Consider the following 26,019-nt stretch of genomic DNA (forward strand, 5'->3'; position numbering starts at 1 on the left):
GGGAGTAACATCTACATGAATCCTGCAAGCTTAGTGCTTTTTAAGAACTTGAAAGGTACAGGGTAGCTGGAGAAGAGGTGATTTGCCCTAAATGAGTACAGAGTTGGATATAAGAGAGTGAGTGAGTTAGAAAAATAGAAGTGCTAGTTGGAATGCTTGAAATTGAGATTATAGAGGGTTTTCATTTATTGGCAATAATATGGTCTAGGATTATGACCATGGTAGTTAATAATAATAAAGTGGGATAGAAGTTGAAAAGACAAGATATTGGGAACAGCACCTGTGTAGTAATTAACGTCTCTGAGAATTAAGACAGCAGTGATGTTGGAGAGAGTAGTAGGGAGCCAGGAGTTAAAATCATTGAGGGATGAGGGGGTAATTGAGGTTTTTTAAATAATTGCATTAAGAAGATAGTCTGACCTGATGAAAACTGGACTGTTTTAGGAAAGAGGGAGGGAGAATGATTTGCAAGTAGTAAAGGGGGCAAAGAAGGCCCATATATAGTAAGAGTAGTGTCGTCCCTAGCCAGATTTCTGTAGAGCAAAAGGCCTGAGGAGCAGGGCTTTTGTTGACAACAGACTGTGAATTCTAGAGGACAGAGTGGAGAAGTTTCAGAAGGTGGAAAGTAATGCATAGGCAGAGCTGTTTAATGATGAAAAGAATAGTCTGGAGCTTCTCTTTAGGCACTGGGAAATAGGAATAATAGACATGTGTTCTCAAATTCTCAATTATTGTTTAGTAGAGAAAGTTGAGTGCCTAAGACTTGCTCTAGACCTTTGCAGATGGAACCTTTGAGACCTGGGAAGGAGTGGTTGGGGCTCTCTTTTGACCCCTGTCCATAAAGGTGAAGAGGCTTCAGATGGGATAGTCTTTTTTTTTTTTTTTTAACTAAATTTCACTTAACATACAGTGCTATAATAATTTCAGGTGTACAATATAGTAATTCATCCCTTCCATATACATCACTGTGGGCTCATCATGGGATAGTCTTCCATAGAGTTGAAGGTTTCACTGTTATCGTTTGCAAAGTTGAACGTCCTTTTCTATGTTTAAGAGCTTTTTATGTTTCCTTTTCTGTGAACTGTCTGTACATATCCTTTCATTTCTTATAGTTTTTGATATATTAGGGACAGACCTTGTCTATAATTTGAGTTATGTGTATATATGTGTATATGTATGTTACATTGTTCTTTTGACTTTGTTGTTTTTCCATTTAGAAGATTTTAATTATATATGGTTGTTATGGTTTGTAGAATTATGAATTGTATAGGACTTTCCCTCTCTCAGGCTTTACTGGAATTAACTCATTTTTTTCTTTGTGGTTTCATTTTTTTGTTTGTTTGTTTGTTTCGTAATTAATAGACTTTGGTTTTTAAATACAGTTTAAAAAAATTTTAATGTTTATTTTTTTGAGGAAGGGAGAGAGAAAGAGCACGAGCAGGGGAGGGGCAGAGAGAAAGAGAGACACAGAATCTGAGCTAAAGTAGGCTCCAGGCTCTGAGCTGTCAGACAGCCCCAATACAGTTTTAGATTTGCAGAAAAAGTGAGCATACAGAACAAAGAATTCTGTATACCCACCCTATCCCTTACGTGAAGCTACTCCTATTATTAACATCTTGCATTGTGTGGGACATATGTTATAAGTAGTGAATCAGTAATGGTACATTATTATTAACTAAGGTCCACAGTTTCCATAAAGTCTCATTTTGTGCTGCACACTTTTATGGGTTTTGACAAATCTTTAATGATATGTATCTGTCATTACAATATCACACAATAGCTTCACCATCTTGAAAAGGTCCTGTGCTCCACCTGTTCATTCCTTTTTTCCCTTTTTCTGAACCTTTGACAACCATTGTTTTGGTTTTGGTTTTTTACTGCTTTTATAATGCTGCCTTTACTAAAATGTCATATAATTGAGGTGATATAATATATAGCTTTTCATACTGGCTTCTTTTATTTAGCAAAAGGCATTTAAGTTTCATCTGTGTCTTTTCATGGCTTGATAGCTCACTTCCTTTTATTTCTGAATAATATTCCATTTTATGGGTATACTGTAGTTTTGTTTATCCATTCATCTATTGAAAGACTTCTTGATTCCTTCCAGTTTTTGGTAACTGTGAATAAAGCCAGTATGAAATATATTCAGGTACAGGTGTTTTGTGTGTGGACACAGGCTTTCAAATTCAGTTGGGTAAATACCTAGGAGCATGGTTGCTGGATCATTTGGAAGACTATGATTGGCTTTGTAAGAAACTGCCAAACTGTCTTCCAAAGTCTCTGTACTGGTGGTTTCGTTTTTTACATTTAAATCTTTGATCTATTTGGAATATCCTCTTTTGTAGTATAAGGTATGGCTCTAACTTTATTCTTTTCTGTTTGGGTACCTAAAATTCCAGCGCCATTTTTTTGTATAATCCATCTTTCTCCTGTCTGATTTGAAATACTGCCTTTATATATTATGCTCCTTTACATATATATACACTGTGTATATTACCCCAACTATTTTAGAACTTTATCTTTTGTTTCATTGGTGCTGCTACCGCCTGATTTCAATTGTTAAAGCCTTAGACTACATTTCAGTAATTGACAGGGCTAGATTTCCTTTTCTTCCCCCCCCCCCCCGCCCCCCCCCCCGCCTTGAAGTTTTTCTAAATACTCCTTCCCCTTCCTGCTGTCCCCATATAAACCTTGGGATTGGCTTGACTAGTTTAAAAACAAAACTGTTTCTTTTTAAATTGGCTTTGTTTTGAATTAATAAATTGTCTCTATGATACTAAATCTTCCTATCCAAGAACATAGCATATCTTTGTATTTTTTAGTAGTGTTGCAAAGTTTTCCTCTTACAGTCTTGAACATTTTTGGTGAAGTGTCTTATATTTTGTCCTTTTGGCTACTGTTTAAGTGGAGTCTTTCTTTAACTGGCTGTTTGATAGGAATTTTCTCTTTTTAATGGTAGACTGTATTAAATATAACATCTGTTTATCCCGAAGGGAATGACCCATTGTAAGGGGCGAAAGAAGATGATGATTGAGGAAGTGGGGATAGTAGCAGGAGCCAAGTCCTTGACTAGCATAGGGTTCTGATTCAATCTCATTTTTTCATCTTTATTTGTCCTAGACAATGATTTTACTTTTGTATTTTACTGCAGTTTTTAAAACACCATATATTTTATAGCTAGGACCTGTAGAATCCTCGAGACTGTAGAGATCGTTTCATAGATGAGGAAGCTAAAGCCCTGAGATTTTATTTTTTATTTATATAAAAAAAATTAAAATTTATTTTAGAGAGTAAGCATTGCATGCAAGTGGTGGGGGAGGGGGAGAGGGGGAGAGAGAGAATCTTGGGCTCCATGCTAAGCATGGATCCCACGACGCTGGGATCATGACCTGAGTCAAAATCAAGAGTTGGACACTCAGCTGACTGAGCCACCCAGGCACCCCAAGCACTGAGATTTTTTATTTTTGGGACAGAGAGAGACAGAGCATGAACGGGGGAGGGGCAGAGAGAGAGGGAGACACAGAATCGGAAACAGGCTCCAGGCTCTGAGCCATCAGCCCAGATCCTGACGCGGGGCTCGAACTCCCGGACCGCGAGATCGTGACCTGGCTGAAGTCGGACGCTTAACCGACTGCGCCACCCAGGCGCCCCAACACTGAGATTTTTAATGTGACTTTTCCAAAAGTAGTAGCAGAGGCAAAATTCAAAATTGGGTTTTTACTCCCAATTTTATTTTTTCTCACTTCTTTGTGCTGTGTTCTTAGGCACTTAAAACGAACAGTTATTTGAAAGTTAAAGTCATGAATCAAGACATGCCAATCTGATATTGAAGAATCAATATGTATTGATATACATGTATTATATATTATAATACATGTATTATATATTGTATTGTATAGTATATGTATTATGCATTGCACATATTTTGCATTACATGTATTATATGTCATGGATCTGTGGGTTAACAGCTGGGCACTTCTTGCTTGAGGTCGCTCATGAACTTGCAGTCACCCGATGGCTGGGACTGGAGTCATCTGAAGGCCTGAGTGGGATGATGCTCAATATGGCTGGCAATTGATGGCTGGCAGTCAGTTAGGACCTCAGCTGGAGCTATCACTTGAAACACTAACCAAAACCTGTACATGTGGCTTGAGTTTCTCACGGAATAGTAGCTGGGATCTCAGAGGGAGCTTCCTAAGAGCAAATGTTCTAAGATGTAGGTGAAGTCTACACAGCTTTTTATGAACTATTATGTCTCACAGTATCACTTTTACTACATTATGTTGATCAAGCAAGTCACTGAGGTCAGCCCAGATTCAGGAGGAGGGTTAGTAAACTACCTCTTGATAGGAAATGTCATAGTCACTTCATACAAGAGCATGTGGGAAGGGAGTTACTATTGTGGGTATCTTTGGAATACATAATTTGCCACAGAGGCCAGCTCTAAATATTGAATGTGAGCTTTGACCTAGATAACAAAACAATGAATATATCATTAGAGTAAAACAGTGGATTTTAGTAAACAAAATTGTAAATTCCAGTTTTTCATACCTGAGACACACAGTCATTAAGAGCATGAATGACAAATGTGATGTAAGTGTCTCTTACTATTTTTATCTAATATTTATGACTTTTTACATAGAAAGTTGTTCTGTGTTCAGAGTTCTACCCATTTGTAGATATTTGTAAATAAAAACAACTAACATGTGAAAGCTGATTTGGTAGTCATAAAGATTTAGTTTGATGGTGACTTTTTGTGGCTTTGTTTTATATATAAGACTTGGTAAAACTTAGCTTATGAAAATTTATAAAAGCCAAAGTGAAAATGATGGCATAACATTAGTTAATGAAAACATTATCAGCAGAGTTACTTGCTACCTATTGAACTTTTTTTCCATAGTGTCATTGTAATATACATGGAGATGGTGATTGAGTCTGACAGTATTGGTGACAGGATTAATCATAAGGGTCGGTATTGTTCAGCACTCCATATGAACATATGGCACTGTAGGTAGAGGGCTTTTGCTTTCTGGATACTTTTTCAATAAGATGAATGAGCAAGAATGAAACATTTTATTAATTCACTTAGGTTAGGTTAGGTTGAAGAGTGACTGCTGATAACAATGTATTTAAAGAATGTGTCGTTTCCAGAATTGCCTTAAGAGCTTCATTTCTGCAGTCTGTGTTTTCTGTGGGAAACTGGAAAAGTCTGAATTGCAAAAGAAAGCAGCGTAGCATGGCCCTGTAATATTTGTGTCTGAAGATTAAGGAGATTTCACGCCTTAGTTTTTCATTTACCTTCGAGCCTAAGATAGTTTATTTTTAGCGGTTGTAACTTCACATAGAAACTGAATGGCTGAGAGTGGTATGATGGGAGATGAGTGGGAGTAGAGAGGATTTGATAGAAAAGAGCCCCCTCTTAAAGCTCTGTCTTGCTTTCTTTGAAGCCCACAGTAGTTTGTTGAGGTGGGTTGGAATAATAACTTGTGAATGGTGAAATTGACTTCAATGCTTTAGTTCATCAGAACTAACATTTGCTAAGGCAGCTGTGTACATTCCTGACAAATCTGTCCATTCTGGCTAGTCTGTGATTTGAGAAAAAGTCGTTAGAAGCCCCAGCTACATGAAAGTACAGGTATCCCCTGCTTTTGGAAGGTTTGTTTTATGCCACTTCGCAGTTACAGAAAGACCTGTTTACCTTAACTAAAAGAAGTTTGAAGAGGTTTTTCACTTTTACAAAAAAAGGCCCAAAGTGACTTTCTTTTAATTAATATTGATATTCTCTTTTCCTATCTTGTTTCTGTCTTTTAATCTGTCTATATTTAAAGTAGATTTTCCTGTAGATAGTTTATAGCCAGCATATACCTGGTCCTTTTTTATCCAATTTGAGTCTCTGCCTAGTAATTGGAGTGTTTAGGTTATTTATATTTAATGTAGTTATTGATATGGTTGGATTTAAAGCTACCATTTTGCTGTTAGTTTTCAGTATGTTTTATTTGTTCTTTGTTCCCTTTGTTTTCTATTTTTTTTCCTTTTCATTTTTTTATGATCATATTTCATCTCCACTTTGGGCCATAACCTGTGGCTCAAAGTGGAAATCACAACAGCATTTGGAAAATATTTTCAGTGAAATGAAAGTGAAAATGAAATATATCAACACTTGGAGGATGTAGCTATAGCTATCCGTAGAGGTAAATTTATAGAATTAAATGTTTATATTTGAAGAAGAAATGTCCCAAGTCCATGATCTAAATTTTTATCTTAAGAAACAAGAAGAGCAAACGTAAAGGAAGCAGAAGAAAGGAAATGATGAAAATAAGAGCAGAGACCTATGAAACTGGAAAGAGAAAAACAATAGGGAAAATTCAGAAGTAAAGCTGGTTCTTTGAAAAAAATCTTGTGGATTTTATCCCAGGCATGCAAGCCTGGTTCACCCTTGAAAATAAATCAGTGTAATTTACTGTCTCAAAGCCTAAAGAAAAAACATATAATCATCTCAATAAATGTGGAAAGTTCCTTTGAAAAAAATTCAGTTTACATTTGTAACAAAAACTTTAAGAACTAAAGGAAATTTCCTCAACCTGATAAAGGACATCTACAAAAAAATTGTGTATTCAGCACAATAGCAATTATTTGATAGAATTCACTACTGAAGTCATCCAGACTTAGAATTTTCTTTCTTGGAACTCATTTTATAAGCCCTTCAATAGGTCAGTACCAAAAACAAAGAAAAGCACAGACCGGTTATGTACAAAGGTACAAAAATCCTCAGCAATATTGTAATCAAACCCAATAACATATAAAAAGGATAATGTATTATGACCAACTGTGGTCCAATTTTCTTTTTTTTTTTTTTAATGTTTTTATTTATATTTGAGAGAGATGGAGAGAGAGACAGAAAGACAGACAGAGACAGTACATGAGCAGGGGAGGAATGGAGAGAGGTGGAGACAATCTGAGGCAGGCTCTAGACTTTGAGCTGTCAGCACAGAACCCAACGTAGGACTTGAACTCACAAGCTGTCGTATCATGACCTGAGCCAAAGTCGGACACTTAACCAACTGAGCCACCCAGGCGCCCCCAATTTTCTTTACGTTATTCATTTATAGTATAATTTTATCGTGGTCTAAAGACATAGCATGTTATCATTTCAATTTTTAAAAAGTTAAGTTTTTTTTAATGGTTCAATATATGGTCTATCTTGGTTAGTATTCTGTGTGCACCAGAAGTAATATCTATCCCACTATTGTAGAGTGCAATGTTCCTTACCTGTTTTTCTGTTTAATTGTTTTATCTATTTCTAAGAAAGGAGTGAAGTCTCCAACTAAATTGTGGATTTGTCTCTCTTTTCAATTTTATCAATTTTTGCTTCATGTATTTCGAAGCTCTGTTTTTGGATAAGAATACACATCTAGATCTTTTATGTCTTCTTGGAGAATTGATCCCCTTATCATTATGTAATTTTCCTCTATATCCCTGGTAATATTACTTAAAGTGCAATTTGTGTGATACTAGTATAGCTACTTCAACTTTCTTGTTTGCAAATCTTTCTTTCCTCCATCCTTTTACTTTTAACTTCTGTAAGTCTTTATATTTAAACAGTTTCTTACAGGGAGCATTTAGGTGGGCCCTGCTTTTTTTAATCCATTCTAGCAATCTGTCTTTTATTCGGTGTGCTTAGACCATTTGCATTTAGTATAAATGTTGATATGGTTGGATTAAAATGTCAAAATTTGCTATTTTTCTGGATGATATCTGCAAGGTTGAACTTACGCTTTTTTATTGTCTTTATATACCAATTGAATATTTTTATGATTTTCTTTTATTTCCATTTCTCTTTTAAAAATATTTTTAGTGATGATCTCTATTAAATTTATTTGGTCTTTTTTCCCCTCTGTACTTAAGTTCATGTACCTAAGCATGTCTTCAAGTTTACTGATCTTTTAGAAAATCAAAATTCAGGGAGGCCAAGGGAGACAGAATTTATAAGACACAGTAGAAGGAGCTATATGAAGAAATAGTTCTGGTCTGAATTTTGATTTCTGTACCCTCAACTCAGATCACCATTCACTTCTTAGGATCATCTTCTCTGCCCTGAGATCCAGAAATTGCCTTTAGGCAGAAAGCCTGTACCGATATTTGAGAAGTGCCTCTGAGTGGAAAGTTGAGGCAAATGTCTGTCTTAATCTAATTGTATTTCTTCTTAGAGACTATTCAACACTGCCTATGGCCTGATGTCCCAAACAGTTACCTGAGTATATATTTTAAGTATGTTTTTCTACTTTTCTCATTGTTTACAACAGGAATATAAGTCTGGGTCCAGTTATTCCATCATGAGCGGAAGTGGAAGTTTTGGTCTACCATTTTATTTCCAGAACTTTTTTTTCATCCAGAAGCAGTACGGAATGCCTAATGTATGATTGCTAAGGAAGAGAGCCTGTTAATTTTGTTTGAAAAATTTAAAGGAACTTGTTAGTTGAATTAGTTAATAAGAATTAACTGCCTTTTGTATGGTACAGTCTATTACCTATTATGTTAAGGGGGAAAATGGCTGGATGTACTACTAATTGTTACATTTCTCATTTTTTAGACCTAAAGATTGTCTTCGGTCTATTATGAGAAGGGTGAACCATAAAGATCCTCATGTTGCTATGCAGGCTCTGACTGTGAGTGATTTCATTTTAAGTTTTACCACAAAATTTCCTGCTAAAACAGAGCCTTTTTAACTTGCTATTTTATGCTTTTAGCTTCTAGGAGCATGTGTATCAAACTGTGGCAAAATTTTTCATTTAGAAGTATGTTCAAGAGATTTTGCCAGTGAAGTAAGCAACGTATTAAACAAGGTAAGGGACATTATACAGTCTTTTTCTTTCATGTATTTTATTCAGTTCTTTACATTTTAAATCACAAAGGACTGGTCTGTGCTTTCTTTTTTTAAAAACGCTTCCTAGGCTATGTCTATTCAGTATGTCAGTATGTAAGTTATTTTGCTGAAGAGACTATAGATTTATGTACTTAGATAATTTTTTTTTCCAAACCAGATTAGACTATATTTAACCTGTTTTCTTCATCATTCCTTTCATCTGATAAGAAAATATGTGTATTTTTTTATCTGATTAAGTAATACCAGTGTGTTTTGGGCACAGTTTTTATAACCATTTGTGTAGCCACAGAGGTATTTTCCCAGTGTAGAAGTGTTCAGAAATACTGCCAAAATATGGCACTGTTTTCATTGTGACATGAGTAAGGCCACTACCTGACCATGATAGGATTTTAATACTATACTCTTTATTTAACTGAATGTATCATAAAAAATTCACTTTAAGCAGTTTAAAAAATTTAAGTTAGTAATATGTGAATTTTCCTAGTAAAAATTTGTGCCTTCTAAAGGTAATTATTTTTTATTTTTTTCGGCAGGGGGAAGGGGAGGGTGGAGTGTTATATAATCAAGAAAAATTTTAAGATGTGAAAAGGGAAAATGCCTCATATTTTTGGGGGGAAGATGAGTATTTCTCGGTTTTAGTAGAAAACAGTTCAGAAATAAGATAAAAATTTGTTTCCATAATTCTTTACAGAATTTCTGTACCTTGTTTTCAAACATGATCATGTGTTAATTCTTTTCATGTTTTGCTTTATTCTTTATTTATATTTAGGTGTCTTCTAATTAATAACCATTCTTTTAATGTCCTGAGTGTCCATCAAAATGTATGGTTGTTTATGAATAGGTTCTAGTGTATTCTATAATTTAATTGAAGATGTGATATGCAGATTTGTGTTTAGTAGCAAGAACAACTATTTTGAAAAGCAAACAGCTACATACAGGAAAAAGGACTACTTTATTTTCCAAATACATATTGATTTTATACTTAAGGGGGAGGTGTTATTTTGAAGGAATGAGGTTTCTAGGAATATTGACATGCAGTGGACCTCAAACCAGCCTCTGATAATTAAACAACTTGGGGAAAAGACAGAGTCAGGCATATTAAAAGTCAGGGATTAGGAATAAAGGAACTATCATTTTTTTCTCTTCCCAGCTTATTTTTTACTGGTCTGCAAAATTACCAAAACAAAACAGACTACTTTTCTGTGTCTTCCTGATGTACAAAGCTTGCTTAGTTGCGAAATACTCTAAAAAGTTCTGTCTCTCTGACCTCCAGTATAAGTTAGTACACACTGTTTTACTTTGATATGAGGGATGTATGTTGGTATCACCTATTGTTTTTTCATAATGTGAAAAAATATTCGATTATTTCTAGTAACCAACTATATTTTCTTATGTATTATCTATAGCTAGGGATAATTTGTGATTCAAAAAAATGTCTACAGCACTTTTATAATATTTATATTTAATGTATCTGTGTTAAATTACCCAGGCAATTAGTACCTTTTAATTAAATTTTTTCTCTATTTTCAGGGTCATCCTAAAGTCTGTGAAAAATTAAAGGCTCTTATGGTCGAATGGACAGATGAATTTAAGAATGATCCACAGCTTAGTCTAATATCAGCAATGATTAAGAACCTTAAGGAGCAAGGAGTTACATTTCCAGCTATTGGCTCTCAGGTATTTTGTAAAGTTGCATGTGTGCTATAGTTGGTTTCTCTAAAGTAGCCACATTTATATGAAGTTTTCTTTTTTTCTTCCAAACCAGGTAGTTTTTACTACCCCAAAGGAATTTTTGTTATTAAGTCCTGCGTTCAGTGATGCCAGAAAAATTCAGGGGAATATTTATTTGTTCCAACTTCCACTTTCCCACTGTTTCTCCTTCTTTATAAATAAATTAAATTAGCTTTTTGCAATTAAAAAATTTTTGAGTTTTTAATAATATAGACAAAACTGCGCTATGGTATCAGCTAATACTGACAGTCTTCTTAAGTGCTCTTAATGCTTTAATTTTATCTACAAAGAATGACAGCTTAAAAGTTGGGCTGTCCTTAAAATTTAAGGGTGAGTTTAGAGTTTGTTTTGATAGTGAAATTTATGAATACTTGTATTAAAAGTGAGACGGAGATAAGGGAGTTGATGAGAAGAGAAGCGCATGAAATAGCTTTTCACTTAATTAGAACTGACTAGTGCATAAATATGATTGAGTGAAAGGCTGAAATTTCCTTTCTGCCTCTCCCTTCCCCAGTTTATATAATGGGATCAATCTCTAATTTATGTCACGAAGAAAGCATTTTTGAAAGGGTATCTTTTATTTTTTTTCTATTCTGAGTAAGCATCCTTTGAGATGCCCAGCGAATCTAGGGGGCCTTAAAATGTGTGATAATTTATTATACTGTCTTTCCCTACGGCATGGACTGGGGTGAAATATGACAAGTGGTGTGAAAGCATGCACAGAAAACTCTCAAGCTGTGGAGGGCTCAAGTTCGGGGTTTTGAGCACTTCACCGAATTATGAAGTGATTTATCCAGACTTAACTGAACTTTCTTCCCAAAGTACTCTTTTAGTTTGTCTGAATAGCCTTGAGATGTGAAGATGCAGAAATATATTTGGGAGATATGGGAAGGGCAGTATATTTTTCTTCTTACTTGAAATTTGACTTGTGAATAGTTTTACAATGATAAATTATGTCTTTAAGAAGTATTTATTCATAATTTGTAGCTGGCTTTTACTACTCTCAGAATGTTTTCTAACATCTGTGTAATTAGGGAATAATTTTGTGCAGAGCAACAACAACCTATCTTATAATTAAGTTCCTTGACAAGACAGGCGATGTTTAATTACCAAAGGGTAGACTCCCTATAGAAAACTAGAGTATAGATGCTTACTGAAATTACAGTTTCTGTGGCCCGAGAAGCTATTCTAGAGCTTGTTACTTAACATGTAGCTTGTTGATCATCATCATCACCACATGGAAGCTTGTTAGAAATGAAGTATCTTAGGTGCCACTCCAGACCTATGGATTTATTATCTCTATTTTAACAAGATCTCCAGATGATTCTGTGCGCGCGTTAAAGTTTGGGAAGCACTGCTCTTGATCTTGAGTACGGCTTTCGGTACAAGTGAAAACTATTTTTCAGTCCACGATGGAATTTGTTCCAGTTGGAGAAGGAAGGACTAACGATCTACGTGTCATGTAGCTTTGTTTCGTTAACCTAGAATCTCAGGTAGTTGCGTGAACAACTTTAGGGATTCTCTAATCTAATCCCCTCATTTTACAGATGAGGAAACTGAGACCCAGAATGGTTAAGTGACTTCCCCAGGGCCACAGCTCGTAGTTGACAGAGCTGGAAGTAGAACACAGGCCTCCTGACTCTCAGTCCAGTGTTCTTTCCACTACACGATCCTGCCTTCCGGTTGATATAGAGGTTAGTGGATATGTGTCTGTCCGGACTAGGCTTCACAGGACAGGAAGTGGAGTGAACACTGGCAAGAGCACTTATTTATTGACTGGCACAGAAGTTAGGTTCCTCTCCTGTTCAAGAGGTTCAGGACATACATCAGCAATAGTAAAGTTAAGAGTTACTTTTCTTTTTTTCATCTAGATGTTCTAAAGCATATGAAAGCTAATTTTGTTGTAGTTACTATCTTTAGCCACAAGAAATACATAAAATGCGTATAAAGTAAGATATAATCAGCTAGAATGGTGATTTTATTTAACAATTGTGTCTGATAGCTGATTATTGGAAACCATGTTTGTGAAGAACTTCATATTTACTAAAAAAAGATCAGGTAGGATCATCTACACAAGTCCCTGGAGATTTTAAACTCACTTAGTTGCCTAATCATTATTACATTTTAATCAGACTAGATCTTTGTCAGCGTCCTTAACAAAAGCCTCTGAAAATATTAGGATTTTTAAAGTGTATTTTTTCATCCAAGTACAGAAGAAAATAATCTAAAAATATTAAGAAAAGTCGTACTTCAGTCACTTAACTCATTCCGCTGCAGTTCTCGTAGCACTAACTTTTGACATAGAGATAAAAGTAACGGTTGCACTGCGACTGTATTCGACAAATGAGTAACAGGAATCATTGCAACACCTAGAACCTGATGATCGGAAAGAACTTTGAAAAGTGTGCAGCCCAGGAGTATAGGGCTTAAATATAGCTTGTTTCTGCACTTCCTTCTCTGTTTTCTTTAATTGAAGAATATTTGACATACAATATTGTATTAGCTTCAGGTGTACAACATAATTATTGACTGTTGATATACATTATGAAATGGTCACTGTAATAAGTCTAGTTACCATCTGCCACAATACAGAGTTGTTACGATGTTATTGATTCTCTATGCTGTATATTATATCCCCCCTCTTACTTATTTTATAACCGGAAGATTGTATCTCTTAATCCCCTTTACCTGTTTTGTCCATTCCCCTCACCTGCCTCCTGTTTGGCAGCCACCGGTTTCTTTTCCGTATCTGTGAGTCTGTTTCTGTTTCTGTTTTGTTTGTTAGATTTCACATATAAGTGAAATCATACCATGTGTCTTTCTCTGGCTAACGTAATTTCACTTAGCATACCCTCTAGGCCCTTCCATGTTGTTGCAAATGGCAAGATTTTACTCTTTTATTATGGCTGAGTAATGTGTGTGTGTGTGTGTGCGTGCACGTGCATGCATGTAGCGTGCACGTGCGCGTGCACACAGACCATATCTTTATCCATTCATCTTTCAGCAGACATTTAGGTTACTTCTAGTCTTGGCTGTTGTACTGCAGTGAACACAAGGGTACATATGTCTTTTTGGAATGAGTGGGTTTTTTGTCCGTTGGATAAAAACCTAGGAGTTTTTTCACACAAAAACCAGAACTGCTGGATTTTAATTTGTTAAATTAAACAAATTGCTGGATTTTTTAATCTGTTGAGGAGGACTCTCCATAGTGTTTTCAGTAGAGGCTGTACCAGTTTACATTTCCAGCAACAATGTGAGGGTTCTCTTTTCTCCACTTCCTTGCCAATACTTGTAATTTATTTACTTTTGATACTAGCCATTCCGTCAGATGTGAAGTAGTTATCTCATCATGATCCTGATTTTCATTTCCCTGATCGTTAGTAATGTTGAATATCTTTTTATGTACCTGTTAGTCACCTGTATGTCTTCTTTGGAGACATGTCTATTCAGGTTCCCTGCCCATTTTTAAATTGTAGAACTTGTTTTTTAAATATATATTTCATATATTTTTATGGTATATCTTTGTATATATTTTTATAAATTTTGGACGTTAACTTCTTAGGGGATATGTCACTTATGAATATTTTCTCCCATTCAGTAGGTTGCCGTTTTGTTTTGTTGTTGTTTTCTTTGCTGTGCAAAAACTTCTTAGTTTGATGTAGTCCCGTTTGGGTGTTTTTGCTTTTGTTGTCCTTGCCTGAGGAGTTAGAGTCAAAGAAATATTGCTAAGACAGATGTCAGAGAGCTTACTGCCTGTGTTTTCTTCTATGAATTGTATGGTTTGGGTTTTACATTTAAGTCTTTAGTCCATTTTGAGTTTATTTTTGTATATGGTGTAAGAAGGTGGTCCGGTTTCATTCTTGTGCATGTGGTTGTCCAGTTTTCTCAACACTGTTGAAGACACTCTTCTTCCCATTGTGTATTCTTGCTTCCTTTGTCATAGATTAATTGACCAAATAAGTGTTGTTTTATTTCTGAGTTGTCTTTTATGTTCCATTGATCTATGTGTCTGTTTTTTGTGCCAGTACCATACTGTTTTGATTATATGATAGCTTTATAGTATATTTTGAAATCCAAAAGTGTGATATGCCCAGCTTTGTTTTTCTTTCTCAGGATTGCTTTGGCTATTTGGCATCTTTTATGGTTCCATACAAATTTTAGAACTATTTATTCTAGTTCTGTGAATAATATTCTGTGAAAAATTAATATTTTGATATGGATTGCATTGAATCTGGATCTGTAGATTTAGGTAGTATGGACATCTTAACAATATTAATTCTCCTAGTTCATGATATTGGCATATCTTTTTGTTTATTTGTGTCATCTTCATTTGTTTTCATCAGTGTCTTACAGTTTTTAGGGTACGGGTCTTTCACCTTCTTGATTAAATTTATTCCTAGGTATTTTTTGCATTTTGATGGGATTGTAAATGGGATTGTATTCTTAATTTCTCTCTCTGGTAGCTTGTCGTTAGTGATAGAAATGCAAGAGATTTCTGTAAATTGAATTTGTGTCCCACAGTTTTACTGGAGGAATGTAGTAGTTCTGATAGTTTTTCAGAGAAGTCTGAGGTTTTCTTTTTAATTTTTTTTTTAACATTTATTCATTTTCGAGAGAGACAGAGCATGAGTGGGGGAAGGGCAGAGAGAGAGGGAGACACAGAAACCTAAGCAGGCTCCAGGCTCTAGGCTCTGAGCTGTCAGCACAGAGCCTGCCATGAGGCTTGAACCCACAAACTGCGAGATCATGACCTGAGCCAAAGTCGGACACAACCGACTGAGCCACCCAGGTGCCCCAAGGTGTTTTCTATATATGGTATCATGTCACCTGCAAATAGTGACAGTTTTACTTCTTCCTTTACAATTTGGATGTCTTTTCCTTTTTCTTCCTTTTTTTTTTTGGGGGGGGGGGGCGGCTTGGTACAGTGTACTTTATTGATGGTTCAAGACAAGGTAGGGCTCCTCTTCTTCATGGTGTCTGGGATGGAAACTGTGTCGAGGTTGGGAGGTTCTCAGTGTGTTGGGGATGAGCTGGGGCAAGGATTCCCTAGCAGCTCAAGGCTTCTCTCTTCCTCTTGTGCTCTGGCAGGGGCTGGTGGTGCAGGGGGCTCTTACCCAGTTCACCACCCAGTTGCTTTTGGCCAAATTCATTATCATAACAGGAAATGAACTTGACAAAGTGGTCATTGAGGGCAATGCCAGCCCCAGCATTAAAGGTAGAAGAGTAGGCGTCTACTGTTAACGTGTCAGGAGACCACCTGCTACTCAGTCCAGCATGCCCTTGAGGGGTCCCGCTAATTCCTGCTTCACCACCATCTTGATATCGTCCTATTTGGTACCTTTCTCCAGGTGGCAGACATAATCCACAACTGACACACTCGAGGATGGGGACATGGCAGGCGTGCCAGTGACCTTCCCATTCATTTCAGGGATGACCTTGGTTACAGCCTTGGTAGTGCCAGTAGAAACAGATGCTGTTCTGGGCAGCCTCTTGACCGTCATGCCACAGCTTCACAGAGGGCCATCCGTGGTCTTCTGGCTGGCACTGACGGCATGGACTATAGTTATGAGTCCCTTCAGGATGCCAGAGTTGTCATAGATGATGTTGGTCAGAGTGACCAGGCAGTTGGTGGTGCAGGAGGCATTGTTGACAATCCTGAGGAAGTTGTCATCTTTCTCATGGTTCGTGCACATCACGAACATGGGGGAATCAGCAGAAAGGGCACAGGATGACCTTCTTGTCTCTACCCTTCAAGTGAGCCCCAAGCCTTCTCCATAGTAGTGAAGACCCCAGGTGACTCCACAACGTATTCAGTACCAGTATCATCCCATTTGATGTTGGTGGGATCTTGCTCCTAGGAGATGGGCTTTCCATTGATGACAGGTTTCCTGTTCTCAGCCTTGACTGTGCCTTTGAATTTGTCATAGGTGGAATCATGCTGGAACATGTATACCACTTGCTTGAATTCAGTGAAGGGGTCAGTGATGGCAACAGTATCCACTTTGCCAGAGTTAAAAGTAGCTCTGGTGACCAGAAGCCTAATACAGCCAAATTCATTTACTCCAACATTCACCATCATGTCTCAGGGTTGTGGTTGGCAAATCATAAGAAGATGCAACTGTGCCAAATGAGAAGGTGCAGAGCACCCCCCCCCTTTTTTTTTCCTTGCCTAATTGCTGTGGCTAGGACTTCCAACAATACGTTGAATAATAAAGTGGCAAGAGTGGGCTTCCTTATCTAGTTCTTGATCCTAGAGGAAATATTTTCAGCTTTTCAGCACTAAGTGTGGTGTCAGTCATGGGTTTGTCATATATGATCTTTATTATGTTAGGGTATGTTCCCTCTACCCACTTTGCTGAAAGTTTTTATCTTAAAAGAATGTTGAATTTTGTCAGATGCTTTCACTGCTACTGTTGAGATGATCATGTGGTTGTTATCCTTTATTGTATTAATGTGGTGTATCATGTTGATTGATTTGCAGATATTGAACTATCCTTGCATCCCTGGAGTAAAGCCCGCATGATCGTGGTGTATGATACTAATAATGTATTGTTGAATTGATTTGCCAATATTTTCTTGAGGATTTTTGCAGGCTTATCAAGGATATTGGCTTTTTTTTTTTTTTTTTTTTTTTTTTTTTTGGTAGTGTCTTTGGTTTTGCTATCAGGGGTAATGCTGGCCTTGTGAAATGAGTTTGGAAGCATTCCTTAGTCTTCAGTGTTTTGGAATGGTTTCTGAAGGACGCTGTTAACTCTGAGTGTGTGATAGACATTCACCTGTGGAAGTCTGGTCCTGGATTTTGTGTGTTGAGAGGCTTTTGATTACTGACTCATTTTCATTACTAGTAATCATTTTTTGAGATTTTGTTTCTTCTTCTTGTACTTTTGAAAGACTGTATGTTTCTTAGAATTTAACCATTTCTTCTGGCTTGTCCACCTTGTTGACATGTGATTGTTCATAGTAGTCTCTTAGGATCCTTTGTCTTTCTCTGATACGGGTTGTAACTTCTCTTTCATTTCTGATTTTATTTATTTGAGTCCTCTCTTTTTTTCTTGATGATTCTGAATAGTGGTTTATCAATTTTGTAATCTTTTCAAAGTACCAGTTCTTAGTTTCTTTGATCATTTTTATTGTTTTAGTGTCTACTTCCTTGATTTCTGCTCTGCTCTTTTTTTTCCTTCCTTCTACTGACTTTGGGTTTTATTCTTCTTGTAGTTCCTTTAGATGTAAAGTTAGTTTCTTTGGGATTTTTCTTGTTTCTTGAGGTAGTCCTGTATTATTGCAAACTTTCCTCTTGGTATTGCTTTTGCTGAGTCCCACAGATCTTGGAACATTGTATTTTCATTTTCATTTGTCTCAAGGTGTTTTTTAAATTTTCTCTTTGATATCTTTATTGACCCATTGGTTGTTTAGTAGCATGTTGTATAGTCTTCACTTGTTTGTTTTTTACTGTTTTTTCCTAGCAATTGATCTCTAGTTTCCAATCATTATGGTTGGAAAAGGTGCTTGAGAAAATTTCATGCGTTTTAAATTTACAGAGACTTATTTTGTGACCTAACATGTGATCTCTCCTGCAGAATTCGTGTGTACTTGAAAGGATCTGTATTCTGCTGTTTGAAGATGGAATGTTCTGTGTATATCTATTTAGTCCATCTGGCCTAATGTGTCGTTTAAGGCCATTGTTTCTTTATTAATTTTCTATCTGGATGATCTGTCCATTAATGTAAGTGGGTATTTAAAGCCCCCTACTATTACTGTGTTACTGTCATTTTCTTCCAATTTGCGTGTTAATACTCATTTTATGTATTTAGGTGCATCTATGTTGGGTGCATAAATATTTATAAGTGTTTTTCTGTTGCATTGATCTCATCATCATTATGTAATGCCTTTTTTTTCCTCTTGTTACAGTCTTTGTTTTAAAGCCTGTTTTGTCTGATATAATTAATGCTGCCCCAGGTTTCTTTTCATTTCCATTCACATGGAAAAAAATTTTTCTGTCCCTTCATTTTCAGTGTATATACCTTTAGTTTTCAAGTGAGTCAATTAATGAGTTTTGGTTTTTTATTCATTTAACCTCCCTTTGTGTTTTGATTGAAGACTTCAGTTCATTTACTTTTAAAGTAGTTGTTGATAGGTATGTGTTTATTGCCATTTTGTTCATTGTTTTCTGGTTATTTTTGTGGTTCTGTAGTTTTCTTCTCTTGGTCTCTTCCCTTGTAATTTGATGACTTTATTTAGTGTTGTTTGGATTGCTTTCTCTTTACTTTTTGTGTATCTGTTAATAGGATTTTGGTTTGTGGTTACCATGAGGTTCATTTTTGACAACCTGTGTATTTATGGCAGATTATTTTAAGTTGGTGGTTGCTTATGCTCAAACACATTCTAAAAGCGCTACATTTTTATTCCTCTCACCTCACATTTTGTTTTTGATGTCATGTTTTGCATCTTTTTATATGTGTCCCTTAAGTAATTATTATGAATATAGTTGACTTTATTACTCTTGTCTTATAATCTTCATACTAGCTTTATTAGCGGTTTGTCAGTAACCCATGCTATGTGTTTTCCTTTATCATTGTAATTTTTCCTTCACATATTTTCTTATTTCTAGTTATGGTCTTTTCCCCATAAAGCAGTCTTTCTAATATTTCTTTGAAACCCTTGTTTCAAGTTATGAAACTCCCATAGCTTTTTGCTTATTTGAGAAACTCATCATTTCTGCAATTCTGAATGATAATCTTGCCAAGTACAGTATACTTAGCTGTATTTTGTTTCCTTTTAGCACTTTGAATCTATTGTCTGCACTTTCTTCTTGATTGGTAGAGATTACTTCACAGACAATAAAAGATCAAAAGGTCTATTTTGTGAAATTCACCAAACTGAAAAAAATTCATATGCAATTGAAAAGGACATTCTGAGGAAGCATACCTTTAATTTTCAGAGATATGTGTTGATTAAAACCTTAATATCTAAAAAAAATTCCATGGAGAGATGGATCAGAATTGAGTGCTTGAAGTTGCATTCAGTGAACTACAAAAAGCTTTTTAGTATCCGCTTTTCTAAAAATAAATGCTTGTGCATTTGTTTTACAGTATAAAATACAGTTATGTATATATGGAACTGTATAACTATATATCTATAACTGTATTTTACCCGTTATATTGAATATTTTGCCTTTCATTTACTAAACAAATGTTTCTTTATTGTCATCAGTATTTAGGCACATATATTCTCAGGGAATATATAGCATGGTTATGGAGACAGATATAAGCAGATAATTATAATAGAAGCTGAGATTTACTAACTGTTACTAGTGCCAGGCACTAATCTATGTGCTGTACATGTGTTAATTTGAATACTCATAAGAATTCCATTTTTGTTGGTGGTGGTTGCTTTGGGTATTCTAATATACCTTTATAACTGTTCACAGTGTATTTTGAGTAAACATTGTATTATTTCATGTAAACTGTAGAAATGTTGCATCTGTTGAGGGTTTATCCTTCATTATGGAATGCATTCTTTATGCAATAATTACCGTACGCGTGACCTAGATTACCTCTATGTACATTATAAATCCCAAGAGAGAATGTTATACTTTTTTGGGTTTTTTTTTTGTTTTTTTTTTCAACGTTTATTTATTTTTGGGACAGAGAGAGACAGAGCATGAACGGGGTAGGGGCAGAGAGAGAGGGAGACACAGAATCGGAAACAGGCTCCAGGCTCCGAGCCATCAGCCCAGAGCCTGACGCGGGGCTCGAACTCACGGACCGCGAGATCGTGACCTGGCTGAAGTCGGACGCTTAACCGACTGCGCCACCCAGGCGCCCCTATACTTTTTGTTTTAAACCGTCATTGGTGGCCCTCATCCTATCTGAGTTTGGAAGCTACATGTTACTTTATTCTCTCAAACCTATCTAGTTGCTATTATTACCCTCATTTTGTAGATAAGGAACTTGAGATACAAAAGGTTTAATGTACCCCAGGTCATTCATTAGAACCTCGTGGATTTAGAATTTGAACCCATGTTTCCCTGACTCCAAAATTTACATTCTTAACCACCTATAGCATAGTACCTTGGTAAAAGTACTATCAGAGGAACAGAGAAGAGGATGCTTAATTTAGCGGTGTAGGAATGTTTCATCGAGAAAGGGATTATTTTAGCTGTTTACGGACTGGTAAGTTAAAACTCAATAGGAAAAATGTTGATCAAGTAAAAGGAGCCAGAGGGGAGGATGTTATAAGCAGAAACAAATCTTTGTCAAATGTATGTAAGTGGGTGTGTGTGTATGTGTGTGTGTGTGTATGCTGGCAGTTCCTGGTAACTGGAATATGCTGTCAGAATTAACTACTTGTATTTTAGTTTACAAAAAAGTATAATTTTATGAGCATTATATTGTTACATGTAAATTTCTATTCCTAAGGATAACATCCTGCCTTTTAACCGGGCAGGAAGCCATAAAATATAACTGTTAAATAGCTTAAAATTTTAAAAACTATTTGTTTTCACAATAGACATCTCCTTCCCTTTCTCAACCCATTTTCTGGTTTCAGAATTTTTCTAAAAAATTTTAAATCTCCCCCGGTCTTTCTTGGCTCGTTTGCATCCTGTCTGCTTTTAGCAGCCCTCAGTATCCCGTTGCTCTCCATTTCTTTCCTCCAGTTCCACATCTTCTCCTTTCAAAGTGGAGGCTGCTGCGGTTTGGATTATTTTCTTCTTTCTTTTTTTTTAATTTAAATCTTCTTTAATGTTTGTTCATTTTTTGAGAGAGAGCAGGAGCAGAGCAAGGGCAGAGAGAGAGGAGAGAGAAGAGAGAATCCCAAGCAGGCTTTGTGCTGTCGAGCACAGAGCCTGCGACAGCACAGAGCCTGACACAGGGCTCGAATCGCACAAACTGCGAGGTCATGGACCTGAGCCAAAACCAAAAGTCAGATGCTTAACCGACTAAGCCACCCAGGCGCCTCTGGATTATTTTCTTCTTCAGAAGTCTGTGGTAGATTGATAAGAATGGTCTTGCAAGTTCTTAGATTAAGTGTAGGTAGGAAAATTCGAGAACATTCTGCAAACATTGTCTTCCTTTTTTTGTGTTAGGCTGCAGAACAAGCAAAAGCAAGCCCAGCCCTGGTTGCCAAAGACCCTGGTACTGTGGCTAACAAAAAAGAAGAAGAAGATTTAGCAAAAGGTATGTTTTTTAAGTCTCTGGTGTTGGAAAGGTGGGAAGAAGATGGGCCCTGAATATTTTTTTCCTGAGATATTTAAAAATAAAAGAAATAGGATTTTACAGCTCACACTGAAATCCGTTTTGTTCCCCTTTGCAGTATCAACTGATACTCTTTTGAGACAACTACTCTTCGTATGTGTCCTTTCAGTCTTTCTTTTTTATTAATATTTTTATCACACCATATATCCATAAACAATGCCAAATACTTTATGTGTCCAACAAATTCTTTACTTTTTTAAGTTTATTTATTTATTTTGAGAGAGAGGAAGAACAAGCACAAGAGGGGCAGAGAGAGAGGGAGAGAAAGAATCCCAAGCAGGCTCCACACCATTAGCCCAGAGCCCAACATGGGACTCAGTCTCACAACTGTGAGATCATGACTCGAGCCAAACTGAAGAGTTGGACGCTCAACTGACAGAGCCACCCAGGTGCCCCACAAATTGTTTTTTCATAGGGTACATAACATGTACAGTTTGGTTTTTTTCATGCGACAGTATGTCTAAGATCTATTCATAATAAAATATGTAAGTCAAGTTCATTTAACTATTGTGTAATATTTCAGTGTACTAAAAAAATGTATATGGCAATTTTCTGTCCTGCTACTGATGGGCATTTGGGTTTTCTGATTTTTTTTTTTTTTTACTATAATAATAGGCTGCATTGAGAAACTTTGTAATATCTATTGTAGATATCTACTCTTGATTTATGGCATTTACTTTAACTTTGATACTGGTGTGTTTTATCTAAAGTTTTAAATTTTGATATAGTCAAAATTTTTGCTTTTTTGTTATGATTTTGCATTTTTTATATCTTAAGATATTTTTCCCCCAAATCCTAAAAGGTACTTTCCTGTATTTTCTTAGGATAGTTTTAAAGTTTGCTTTTTCCTGTTAGGTCTTTTATCAATGTAGAACAGAAGTAGCAGGGATGAAGGGGTTATGGTTTGAGTTGAAGCAGGGTTCTCAGTCTGTTCAGGTTGTATTACAGAGCCTAAGTGACACATGGTGATGACTTCCATTGGGGGAGGAGGGAAGCAATACAAGAGACACATTTGAAATCTCTTTGAGGGAATTTGATAGGTGAGACTTCATTGTAGTTATTTCCTAGTTCTACTTCTTAGACTGATCACAAAGAATTACCTTTGGAGCAGTAAAATGCAGGTTCCCATATACTACCTCTGACATTCTGATTTAGTAAGTCTTCATTGAGATTTGGGACTCTTGGCAAGTGATTGTGATTATCATTTTTGGGAATTGAAGCTATAGAAATATATTGAAAAGATGAAAGAAAATTAAAATATCTGCAGCTAAATAAAAACATTGGATTTGAGAGATAATATCTTTTTATTACCCAGAATAATTTAAATTTTATCCATTCAGTAAAAATAGTCATTAATGGCTGTTCAACTTTTTAACAGTTTATTCTTTAAACTTTCGGTTGTCAATGAATGAATTAAATTGATGAAATGATCTTTATTCAGTATGTAATAATATATCCTAGTTTCCAGCTCCACATTTAAAAGAATGCATTTTTACCTTCAGATATTTTTTTATACTTTGGATTGTTGGATATATTAACATGTGGAGTCCTTTTAACTCATTATTTTCTAGCTATTGAGTTGTCCTTGAAGGAGCAAAGGCAGCAGTCAACCACACTTTCTACTTTGTACCCAAGCACATCCAATCTCTTAACTAACCACCAACATGAAGGCCGAAAAGTTCGTGCTATATATGACTTTGAAGCTGCTGAAGATAATGAGCTTACTTTTAAAGCCGGAGAAATTATTACAGTTCTTGATGACAGGTGATGGATAATATCAAATTGATATTAACTTGACATTCATATGAAAACATATATTACTTCTGTGTTTCATATTATTCCTGTTGAATGCCATTACCAAAGGTAATAAGAAAAATATTGATGTAGATATTTTCTGTCACATTTGGTTGCTTTGCTTGTGTCATATTGTCTGTATTCTTATTTTGTAGTTTAATTTTTTTCTTATTTCTTGTTTAAATTGTTTTTATTTGATTTGGAAGACTAGTTTATTCATTTTTTTTTCATCTCATAAGATCGATTTTTAAATTAGTAAGTTAAAATTTTAGAAATTAAATTAGTAAAGTTAAAATGTTAGAAAATACACCAAATATGTATATGTATTTACGGAATTTGTAAGAAATACATAATATGTTGAATTTACTTATTCACAAAAAATAGTATATCCATGTAGGACAAATTCATTTTATGTGCAATTATATACGTTTATATTACTATGGGAGATGATTCAGTATATCTGGTTTTTGGCTGTAGCTTTATTTTTACTTGAAAATTGTTACTGATGATGGTTATTGATAATGAAGTACTAAAATTTGCAAGCAGTTTTAAAGAATAAATTCAAAAATATTTAGGTTATTCCTATAGTAGCACATTTACATTCTCTTCTCTTGAGTGAAAGAAAATGAATTAAATTTTGGGCTGGTTAGCTGGAAATTGCACAAAACCTTGATCATTGATTCATTCAAAAAATGTTTATTGAGAGCTTGCTAGCTTTTCTCATACTACGCACCCAAGATAAAACAGTGAACATGGAGTTGTACCTGGAAGTGTGTTCCTTGTGAATGCTTTGTTCTATAAACAGTGTCATCTGTCATGTTGTCTCTTGTGGGGGGAGAAGTGTGCATTTTTGTACAAGAAAAATGTGCATTTTGTATGTACAAGAGAGAGCACTAATTTAGGAATGGATCTGAATTAAGTGCCTACCATTTATTTTATCACAAAAGAGCCTTATAGACAGTGGAGCTCATGAACTACCTGAAGTTGACAGTCAAATGCAGAGAACTCTGTTTTGGAGAGAGTTCAGACCTTTTATTAAATCCTCAGAGCATTCGCCAGCCTTCCAAAAGATAAAGAACTGTGTTTAACAGCCCTTTATCTTCTCTGAGGGTTCATCTTCTGTTTGTAATAATAATATATTCATTTCTTCCCTCATTGGATTGTTGTGGGATTCAGATCTGATAATAATGCAAGTTAAACACTATTAAGGTAGAGATTTATAGAGATAAAAATATTTTTTGTTTCTCATTAGTGATCCCAACTGGTGGAAAGGTGAAACCCATCAAGGCATGGGGTTATTTCCCTCTAATTTTGTGACTGCTGATCTTACTGCTGAACCAGAAATGAGTAAGTATTTTCCAGTCTGTAAGTGGATGATAATCCATAATTTTCTTCTTAATAAAAGTTGAGTAAATTGAATTTACTCAATGTCTGGGACATTTACTAATCTCTGGGACTCTCAGACATTAGTGCCTCCGAGGTGTTTATTAAAAATGCAGCTTGCTAGTGAGATTATTTACCGAAAATCATCTAATTATCTACAAATTGAAATTATATTTCTACCAAGATTATCCTTAATCAGGTAATTGTGCAGCCTATGGATTTTTCTTTTAAAACATTATATATATATATATATATATATATATATATATATATATATACACCATTGTAAAAACGCAGGTTAAGAAGTGTTATGAAATTTATGCATTAGGTATTTTCATTATCGGTTCCTGAAGTGTGACAAATGCAGTGTAATCTCATAGGAATTCTTTCTGTTCAAAGATTAAAGCCATTTCTTTAGCATCTAGCCCCAAACTTGGAGGCACTGGCCTGTAAGTAATATAATGAATGGCTTTCCTAAGACCTCATGTCAGATAGTCAGAAGGAGCCATAACTAATCTTACGAAAACTTTCTGTTTACTTTCCAAACCTGTGCTACCAAGGGAAGTAAACTAGAAAGTGGGGCCTAGCAGGAAAAGTGATGTTACGGGCAGGCATAATAGTTGCAGGAGATGTAAGTATTGGTAGCCCACCAAAATGTTTGTAGGCAGTTCACTATATTTCTACATAATACTATAGTTCACTGAATCTTCATAATGATGAGTTGGGGTCACCAAGATTAGGTCATAAATGAGAAATATATTCTAGTGTAGAAAGGTTTCTATTAGTGGTTGAAAGGTTTAGAATTTTAAAAGAGCTTTTGTATATAAGTTGGTAGGCTATAGTTAGCTGGCAAAATATCTCATCTTTCTATAATGTGAGTACGAGGGGTCAAAGAAAGTTACAAATTGCAAGATGCTTAGGTCTTTTTTAGTTTACAAGAATTTAAAGAAGGATCTTTGTCTTAGTCACCTT

The 26,019-nt window shown here is 35.6% G+C and overlaps 1 protein-coding gene across 2 annotated transcripts in view; it reads left to right on the forward strand.

Annotated features, from left to right (window-relative positions):
• Window positions 1-26,019, forward strand: part of STAM (signal transducing adaptor molecule) — a 78,821-nt gene that overhangs the window by 29,493 nt on the left and 23,309 nt on the right. The window contains exons 3-8 of one of the 2 annotated variants that reach the window (XM_047867756.1): window positions 8,591-8,666; window positions 8,748-8,843; window positions 10,415-10,564; window positions 21,702-21,792; window positions 23,442-23,634; window positions 24,917-25,011. In XM_047867756.1, coding sequence (XP_047723712.1) covers window positions 8,591-8,666; window positions 8,748-8,843; window positions 10,415-10,564; window positions 21,702-21,792; window positions 23,442-23,634; window positions 24,917-25,011 — 701 coding nt within the window. The remainder of the gene's footprint in view (window positions 1-8,590; window positions 8,667-8,747; window positions 8,844-10,414; window positions 10,565-21,701; window positions 21,793-23,441; window positions 23,635-24,916; window positions 25,012-26,019) is intronic. The other variant, XM_047867757.1, reaches the window with a different exon arrangement.

Source organism: Prionailurus viverrinus, chromosome B4, assembly GCF_022837055.1.
Source record: "Prionailurus viverrinus isolate Anna chromosome B4, UM_Priviv_1.0, whole genome shotgun sequence".
In the NCBI taxonomy this organism is placed as follows: Eukaryota; Metazoa; Chordata; class Mammalia; order Carnivora; family Felidae; genus Prionailurus; species Prionailurus viverrinus.